At 46.1% G+C, this 9,904-nt stretch overlaps 1 protein-coding gene across 2 annotated transcripts in view; it reads left to right on the forward strand.

Annotated features, from left to right (window-relative positions):
- Positions 1–5,345, forward strand: part of HS3ST1 (heparan sulfate-glucosamine 3-sulfotransferase 1) — a 28,362-nt gene extending 23,017 nt beyond the window's left edge. For both annotated transcript variants that reach the window (XM_082728049.1, XM_082728048.1), the window contains exon 2: positions 3,519–5,345. In XM_082728049.1, the coding sequence (XP_082584175.1) occupies positions 3,616–4,563 (948 nt within the window). In that variant the 5' untranslated portion in view covers positions 3,519–3,615 and the 3' untranslated portion in view covers positions 4,564–5,345. The remainder of the gene's footprint in view (positions 1–3,518) is intronic.
- Positions 5,346–9,904: the final 4,559 nt, after the last annotated feature.

Here is a 9,904-nt window from a genome sequence, read left to right on the forward strand (position 1 = left end):
TCAAGGGGCAAAGTGGCCGTGACATCCCTGGCTTTGCCTGCTCAGACTGAGTTTTGGATACTAGTTCAGCCTCCACCTTTCTGGACAAACTGTTGAATTTCCCTGAGCTTCACTTTCCTGTAGTGAGATCAGTTCTCTTAAGGGCTTGCAGTGAGCATCCCAGGGGCCCCATATGCAAGGTTGCCACCCGGCGCCTGCTCTGTTACCCATGGTGTGGATGGGAGCTGCCACCACTGCTTCTGGTGGGGCAGGTGGCCGGGGTTCCAGGTGCTGTTGAGCCTTCTCGCCCAACCCATGCCAGCTCAGGGCTCTAAGCTTCCAGAAGGTTCCAGTTGGGGTCCTGGGCTCACAGGTTCACCTGAGCTTGAGGGTCATCTCTTTTCTGAGAGTCTTACTAAAAGGCCCCAAAATTCTGGCTATGTCACTGAGGTCAAATTAGCCAACTACCACAGGAGGAAGTTGGCCACAGTTGGCCACAGTGGCCAATATATATATCTCATACATATCCCTACTTCTCTCTCTATGTGTAGTATGTGTGTATGAGACTTTAGTTTAGTTGTTCTTTTTTCTATATACTTCAAGTATTTTTGAAATGTAGAAGGCCTTAGACATTTAATACATTTTTAGGAAATATTAAAGTAGAAATGAGGAGACTTTAAATTACTAATGGCCCCTTTTTTGTTTGTTTCAGTAAAAAGTGTGTGTGTGTGTATACATATATGTATATATATATACATATATATATATATAGTTTCTTCTCTGCTGCCTGTTGGTAATTCCCCTTTATAAAAAAAAAAGAAAGAAAGAAAGAAAGAAAGAAAGAAAGAGAAAAAAAAGAAAATTGGATGTGCACTATATTATTCAGGATGCCTCATAATAGAGTAGAAGAAGTGTGAATAGTTAGACCAGATGAATTTCATATCTGGCCTCCGGTTCTCCCTAAGGTGTTGAAGGATTGGGATCCGTGGCTGCTTTCTGAGTCTGAATATGGAGCTGAGAGATGGGGTCAGCCACACTCATCACTGAGAGTAGAGTCATCTAGGGATGCATGGGGGACTCAGTCAGTTAAGCACCTGACTCTTAATTCAGCTCAAGTCATGATCTCAGGGTCATGAGATCAAGCCCCACATCTAGTGTGGAGCCTGCTTAGCTTTCTCTCTCTCCCTCTCCCTCTGCCCCCCTCACCTCAGTCTCTCTCTCCCCACGTTAAAAAAAAAAAGAATAGAGCAGTCTAGTGTCGAGTTGTTTTTCTGTCCTGCACGTCACATGGCCCACCCCCACAATGCGCACACACATACAAGAGTGTACACACAGGCGCAGACATACACAGGCATGCATAAGCACATGCATGCGTACCCCAAACACGTAAAAGGCAAGCACAGTGGATCCATTTTGTCAATACATACGGGGCAGACCGTCACTGAGAAGGAAATGAAATTTGATTGAAACACGTCAAAGCATTCAATCAAGTAAGGAAAAGTTCCGTTAAATTGAGCTCATTCAATCAGTAGAAAACTTAAGACCATATCTTGATCAGTCATACCTCCTTAAACGTTTTCTTCCCTTTTTCTTTTTTTTCCCTAAATAGTTATGTCAGCTTATCTTGCAGGTCCCTTCTCCAGTTCTGTGATTCTCTAAAAAAGTCCAGTTTTTAATTGCTTTTCTCAGTTAAGACATTTTAATATGCATTTTTCAAAGCTGCTAATACAGTTGCTATCTGAGGTAGGTAGTGCAATTGGTTTGATTATAAAAAATGGAAGACCATAAAATTCCTCAATTATACATTCTAGACAACTTTTAAACTAATAAAGTGAATTTTAAACCTGGTATATAGAAGACGATGGGTTCTCTTGATGGAGAACATTTTTACTGGCTCTCTAAAGCCCATAATCCCCAAGGAAGGCCTGTCACTCACCCTTTCCTGTGTTGGGACAGAGATGACTTACAAGAACTTTCAATGCTCTCTTCCTGGGAGACAGTCAAACATGTCCTGATGATGGTAGTTTATCAGTTCCCTGAAACATGGATGTGGCTCCTCTGTCCTTGGGAACCCCACTGCCATCTGGCCCAGCAGTGCCTGTGTCCTTGTGGGACTCCAATTCCTAAGTGATATGAAGTTCACTTTATAAAGACGAGTAGGTATAAAGGAGGCAGTTTAGGGAAACAGCCCTGCATCCAGAGTTCTGAATTTGGGCTCTAAATTTTGAAGTGGATTAAATTCTCGTATCCTTGGGCAAGACTCCTATCTATACTGTCCCGCTTGTTGCCTTGCTCTATTTGGTCACGGTGCCAATGGACTGAGCAGACTGCGAAACCACTTCATGAGCGATATGGCTTTGCACACGGGAAGGAGTTTTGCTCGTTCTAGCCACCTCCCCTGTTTTTCCCTCTAGGCTAACTTCAGACACTTTCTCTACCATCCCAATTTGTTCCAGGTGAAATGAGTGAACGTATCCCCTCATATTACCCTATCTAAACTATAATCAGAACATATATAGCGCTGATGACTGCAGTCTGGTGATATCAATTGATCTTGGCCACATTTATTCTGCAATACCAACTATCCCAAAATTCAAAGCCACAATGGTGCATTCTCCCTCACGAGCCACTATGGCTGTGTTGGACACAGTAGACTTGCATGGTGCTCTGCTGTACATGTTTTTCACCTTCCTCTGGAGCCCAGGGCTGGGCAGGGCCCATTCTGCTCATGGTCATGGCAGAAGCACAAGAGGGCAAGTGCAAACCCACAAGGCTCAAGGCCGAGGCTAGGGACTGCCATCTTGTCATTTCCACTCGCAGGCCATTGGCTAAACTGGAATAAAATGGCTGGGAAGCACACTAACTCCACCGTGAGGCCACAGCAAGAATTGGATGCAGGGAGGAATAAAGTAAAAACACTAAGCATTCAGTGTTTCATAAGGGTTCACCTGTCCTTTTAGATCAGGAGCCCCTGGTGAGCGGTGAGGGACATGAAAAAAGTCTGCTTCTATATTCCCAGCCCCTCTGCCTGGGGCTGGCAGGTAGATATTTCAGTGATGTTTGCTGAGGTCCAGAAGACCTTTCCCACCCTTCCCAACAGCTGAGGTTGGCAAACTGACCACAGGGCCAAATCTGTCCCTGTTTTTGTGCATAGAGAGCTGAACATATAAATTGTTGACAAAAATCTAAAGGAAATCGTATTTAATGATGTATGAAAATTTTATGACATTCAAATTTCAGTATCCAGTAAGTAAATTTTTATTGGAATGCAGTTGCACCCATTCCTCTGTGCACTGTCTGTGGCTACTTGAGCAAACAGCACACTTGGGAGTTGCCATAGGGACTGTGTCTCACAAAGCTGAGAACTTTTCCTATCTGGCCTCATATGGGAAATGTTTGCCACCCCCTGCGCCACAGGATAAAGAAATAGAGAGAGCCCCAGGGAGGTGACTGCGGTACCCAAGACTAGAGTTGCAAGCTTCCAGTAAGCCCTGTATGCATTTGGAGTTAATATCTCCCCCCTCCCCTTTGTTTCCTAGTAATTGGCAGCCTGCGACACCCATGTGTCACTGATCAGAAGGCATTCCCCGCGGCAGTGCTTCATGACCCAGCGGCACTGGGTCCCGTGAAGCCACCATGGTGACCAGCACGGCCGCACTGTTCCTGGGCGCGGTGCTGCTGGTGGCCCAGCTCCAGCTAGTGCCTTCCCGCCCCGCCACGCCTGGGGCCGAGCCGGGTCAGCTGGAGCTTGCACGCAGAGGGGCCATCCTCCAGGGCGAGGGTCAGGAAGGTGCGGCCCCCAACGGCTCGGCCCAGCAGTTGCCTCAGACCATCATCATCGGTGTGCGCAAGGGCGGCACCCGCGCACTGTTGGAGATGCTCAGCTTGCACCCCGACGTGGCAGCTGCCGAGAACGAAGTCCACTTCTTCGACTGGGAGGAGCACTACAGCCAAGGCCTAGGCTGGTACCTGGGCCAGATGCCCTTCTCGTCCCCACACCAGCTTACAGTGGAGAAGACCCCCGCGTACTTCACGTCGCCCAAAGTGCCTGAGCGAGTCCACAGCATGAACCCGGGCATCCGGCTGCTGCTCATCCTGCGAGACCCGTCCGAGCGCGTGCTGTCGGACTACACCCAAGTGTTCTACAACCACGTGCAGAAGCACAAGCCCTACCCGTCCATCGAAGAGTTCCTGGTGCGTGACGGCCGGCTCAACGTGGGCTACAAGGCGCTCAACCGCAGCCTCTACCACGTGCACTTGCAGAACTGGCTGCGCTTCTTCCCGCTGCGCCGCATTCACATCGTGGATGGCGACCGCCTCATCAGGGACCCTTTCCCGGAGATCCAGAAGGTTGAGCGGTTCCTGAAGCTGTCGCCGCAGATCAACGCCTCGAACTTTTACTTTAACAAAACCAAGGGCTTCTACTGCCTGCGGGACGGGGGCCGGGACCGCTGCTTGCACGAGTCCAAAGGCCGGGCACACCCCCAAGTCGACCCTAGACTCCTCAGTAAACTGCACGAATATTTTCACGAGCCAAATAAGAAATTCTTCGAGCTTGTGGGCAGGACATTTGACTGGCACTGATTTGCAATAAGCTAGGCTTGGAACCTTTCCTATTGTAAGTTCTGGTGTACATCTGGGGGAAGAAAAAAAAAAAGAATTTTAAAAGGGCATTTAAGCTATAATTTATTTGTAAAATCCATAAATTACTTCTGTACAGTATTAGATTCACAATTGCCATATATACTAGTTATATTTTTCTACTTGGTAAATTGAGGGCATTTTGTATTGTTTTTCATGGTTGTTAACATTGTGTAATATGTCTCTATATGAAGGAACTAAAATATTTCACTTCAAAAAAAAAAAAAAAAAAAAAGAAGAAGTCCTGGAGACCCTGTCTTTTTTGAATATAATTAACTTGCCCCCAACTCAGAATAGCTGTCTTTGTTGTACTCATTGCAGAATCTATATTCCTTTGTTGCTTTAAAAAGAAATGTTTTTCATGGCTATTATGCTTCTCTCTCGCCCTCTCCTTTCTTCACTGTTCATTTTAATTTTTAATGTCTCTCTGTGGTCATCAGATTTATTTTTTACTTGCATTGTGAGATTTGTCTTCACTCAGATCCCCCATTATTCTGGAGGTGGCAGGTTCACCTACTCCTGACTTCAGGCGGTCCCTGAGTGTGGATTTTAAACCCCTGTTATTAACCCTGAGTGGAAAAAGCAATATTAAGACTGGAGAAGTAGTGAATACTAGCAAGAAGCTCCCTTGTCGCACGTCTTTGCCTTGAAGAGTGCTTGCATACATTTCTGATCTCAGCAATGGGTAAAACCTACAATAAAGGGGATGAAACCATTGGCCTTCAGAATGGTCTTGGGGCTGTGTGCTTTGCCCAAGGTGGCAGTGGGTCTCTGGAAACTCGTTTCTCTTAGAAAAGAGAAGTTGCGAATTGTATGTGTTCCCATCTTGTACATTTTGTGGAAAGCTGACTCATGGTGTAGACAGACTTTTGCTTAGGTTGGGAGTCTGTTTATCTATTTCCTGAAAAATCGATATGCATTTATAGACACATATTCTGTATGCATTGAGACATAAATATGTGTGTGTTTTAAAATCAACTCTGAATGTGTAGTCCTGAAATGGAAAGGAAATTTAAGCTCCCAGGGGTCAAAACTGCAAAGAGAAAAACACAAAGTGGAGGTAGAGCCTAAGGCAGCCCTTTCACCTGCACCTGGAGGCAGAGGCCTGACTGCAGTTTCATTTCTACTCTAACTGCTGGCTTCTTGGAGGTGGTCATGCAAGCCCCTTGAGTCTTGATTTTCTCAGGCATTCTCATTCAGTCAGCCTTTTACAGAATTATATTCACTGGATGGGTTTTCTTTTTATGAAAGCAAAACATAATCATTATGTAAAACAAAAAAAAAAAAAAAAAGAAATACAAAGAAGCAAAATAAACCCATTTCCTGACAGTTTATATTTAAGGCAAAGGAGTGAAATGGACATTATATATAAGAACTCATTGAAAATGACCCCAAACAACCTCAGGAAGTAGGAATTATTATGGCGAGTTCAAGGAGGAAGAAAGAGGCAAGGAGGAGATAAGGAACTTGCTAAGGTCACACTGACTCCAAGCCAAGGCTAGGAGTCCACTTAGAGCCAAAGCATAGATTTACAGTGTTTTGGTTTTATCCTGCCCTACACCTTCGGAACTCAAAAGGAAAGGCCCATACTCAGAGACCGTTCTTCTGACTTAACCTGACAGATTCCTTCCCTGGTGCCAAATGTCTTCCACCTCAAGAGGTGTGCCCGAGCCAAATGAGAAGGGCAAGAAAAAACCTGCGCTTCTCTCAGCGGTGCTATCAGGGAAGTGAGTCACCTTGGTTAGAGGCCACAGCTGCAGCCTGGCCTGACCTTGGCATGGCCCAGGCCCCACCCCTGGCCTTGCAAAGGCAGCAGGAAGAACGCCTCTCACCTCTGAACATGTTAAGGTTGTCATTACATAACCAACTCCCTAGAGGGTGTGGCCAAAATATTTATAGCAAGCTTCCCCCGTGGACATGGCACTTTGCAGTCTGGAGAGAGCGTCCTCCACAGCACAGGGTTGGAGGTTAGATCTTGCTTCATCACACTCATTAAGAGCTGAAGAGAGGAGAGGCCTGAGAGGGTCCAATCAATTGCCAGGATTGCCCAGGAGTTTGGTGTGGAGACTCGAAACTGAGTCTTCTGACTTTGTCAAAGGATTTTTCTTTTTCCTTTTCTTTTCTTTCTTTCTTTCTTTTTTTTTTTTTTTTTTTTTTTTTTTGTAAAATACCCACAGATGCCTGTGCCCTAAGGGGGATGCCACACTTGAAGCATGCAGTGTTGGCATTAGAGGTGGTGGGCAGGAATGGAGGAAGGAAGGACTGAGCATTGGGGACATGACCTGGTGCCTGGAGCTAACACAGTTCCCCATAGGAGTGGTCCAGAGTAAAATGACAAGTTGGTGTAAATTCAGTAATTGTTGATTTGGGGTACGGGGCCTTGACTGAGGATGTGTTCGTGGAAGTCTACATGGGCAAAGGGGTCGGGGTCCTAGTGGTTCTCTATTATTCCATTTATGGCAAAAGTCCAGCCAGTCCTTAGGAAATACAAGGAGTACTTGTACTCCAGTAGCCCAGGCATTTCAATCTCATCTGAGCACTCCCAGATTCAGAGAAGGCCCTGCAGGGGACCCAGACCTGCCTTCCCAGGGGCACAAATGCAGGGACTTGGAGCCAGATGGGCACCTGATCCTTCTCCAAACACCATATCAGTTCTATTAGAGAGAGATGCCAACTAGAGGGAGTGAAGTTCCTCTCTGACCAGCCCAGGGCCAGCAGCTGCCTGGGAGCCTCCAGGTGGGGTGGCCCAGAGAGGCAGCTAGGAGCAGTTGAGAGCGGAGCCTCAGCCATTGTGATCAGAATATTCCCTGCACTTGATGCTTCTGCATCTGGACAGCCCCTGCCCCCTCCCTTCCTCCAGGAATCAGGTAGTGCTGAAATCCAACAATCCAACAGACAATATTTACTTACCAGCTCATAGTCTAAAATGTGCTAGTTTAGCACCAATGATGATGCATCTCTGAAGAAAGGGTGGCTTGCTCTTTCAATCCTGGGAGACTGCTATTTAGCTAAAGGGATATGTAGGGCAGAAGAGTCCCAATGCGCAGGGTGACTGCTACTTAAAGAGGTGGAATCTGAGATCACCACCCACCTAGAGTTCAGGTGTTCACTGTAATTCTATTTTTCCTTTGAGCCCTACTATGTGTTTAGCATGGTGTTAAGCCCTCAGGAGTATAAAAGAAAATATAATAGGAGTTAATAGTCACTAACTCTTCTGAGTTTAAACAAAAAGCATGGAGGGGCCAGGAAGGCAAGGGGATGGTGCTTAACTGTGTTTGGACTGGCCAGCAATATGTTCTGTACTTTCTCATGTCATTTCGGAACATCCTTGGGAGGAGTCCGTTAGCCCCACTATGGAGAGAAAGAAACTGAGATGGAAGAAATGGACCTGCCCTCATTGTTCAAGAAGAAAGAGGAATATCACTCAGCCCAGAGTGATAGTTGTCCCCGAAGTAGGGAGTGTGGTACTGAAGGTCATAAACAGAAGGTGAGAGATGGTAAGAGGTGTCTCTCAAAATGCCACTACTCAGAAGTAGGAAGAGAAGAAGGATCTTCCCAAAGGGCATGATCACTTAACTCCCAGGCCATAAGACCGTGTTCTTCCCATGGAAAAGTTTCTTGAAGGAATTGCCATGATGCTGGGGAATGGAAGGCAAAGGATGTAACCAAAGCAAGGCTTTCTGGACAAGGGCAGCTTGAGGAATCAAGAGAGTGGTGATGGGGAGGGGAAAAGAGGAAGGGGATGTGGGCAACAGACTTTAAAACACATTGAGAGCTCACTATGCAACAGACACTTGTGGCTTTGTCATCTGCTTCCCAAGAGGTGGAAGCTTTCTTAGCAAGCAACCATGAATCTCTGTCTCCTGTGCAGGTGCATCCGTCACAGAAAAATAACTATCCTTTATTGCACACCCACTATGTGCTTTGTGTTTTAAGTATGTTGCTTCCAGTCCATGTGATAATTCTGAGAAGTAGGAAATGCCACGGTGCTGATTTTGCAGAGGAAGAAACTCAAACTCAGACCATAAAAGGCTTGTCCAGGATGCCAGAGACAGTGATTTGTTACAGTTGGAACTTAGTCTCTGGATGTCCTCGCTCTGCTACTCTGTGGTCCCTGCAATCTTGAGTGAGGGGAGGGAGAAGTAAAGCATAAGCATCTATTACGCAGAGCAGAACATGGAAGAGAAATGATGGGCAGACATAACAGATATGGTTATACCAGACGGTCTTCAAGTGAAAGAGTGGCTGGGGACTTGACACAACAGACACATGCTAAAGCAGGCTCCTTCCTGGAAGACCTTCATTTAGGAAGTCTGCACTTGGGCTAGCATGGAGCAACATGGTGGAGCTCTCCAAATGGCAAACAAGGAGTGAGGACCACAACTACAAACACTCAGCAGAACTTTGAGCTGCTTGGCTGAAATACATAGATGTAGGAAATTGCCCTGGTTCTTCTTCAGTTCCTGCTCATATCAGCATCTTTACTCCTTTTCTTCCAAACTCCCCTATTAGGTCACCTGAAAGCAAAAGCATTTAGAACCAAGAGTCCTGGGTGTATATCCCAACTTTGCCAATTATTGGGCAAGTGAATGGGATTCAAATTCTCAGAACCTCAACATCTATCTCAATATAAGTGGGCTGAGACTTACTTAATTTTGTTTTGGGGGAATTCAATGAGACAAAGTTGGTTTAAAAAAAAAAAAGTAAAAACTCTGTGAGGATATGGCGTAGTGGTTAAAAGCATTTAGGATTTTAGGAAACAGACCAAAACTGATTCTGAACCTGTCTGCAGGCACCCACAGTCTTGGCCTCCCTATTCATTTCCACTAAGGAACTGTAGCCACTGCTGTTAGCACCACATCCAGATCCCATTACTAGGAAGTGTCCCACCTCCACCTACCAAAAGAATTGGCTGCTCAGGGCTCACCCTATATTGCTTTCCTGAGGAGTTCCCTGAGTTGAAGGAGTTGCCTTACCTGAAGGTGCTTGGGGAGTTGAGCTCACTCAGCTTCCTTGCTTTCTTGGGGATTGCCTGTGACTAATGATTGGTGGATGTGGAGAGGCAGAGGGTTGAGGGATAGCAGCCCAGCCTGCTGGTCCTGGGGAAGAATGACCTCTGTGGTACAATTCATGCTCCAGAACTCCTTGAATTATCAAACTGATGCCAGACTTCTGAAACCACACTTTTCTTAGCTTCTTTCCCTACTTTGTCCTGTGTCCTTCATTGCCTTATCCATTTCTTTTGTAATCCCATTCTCATTAGGTGACTTGCCCAAGAATACAG

Source organism: Mustela nivalis (genome assembly GCF_964662115.1).
Source record: "Mustela nivalis genome assembly, chromosome: 4".
NCBI lineage: Eukaryota > Metazoa > Chordata > Mammalia > Carnivora > Mustelidae > Mustela > Mustela nivalis.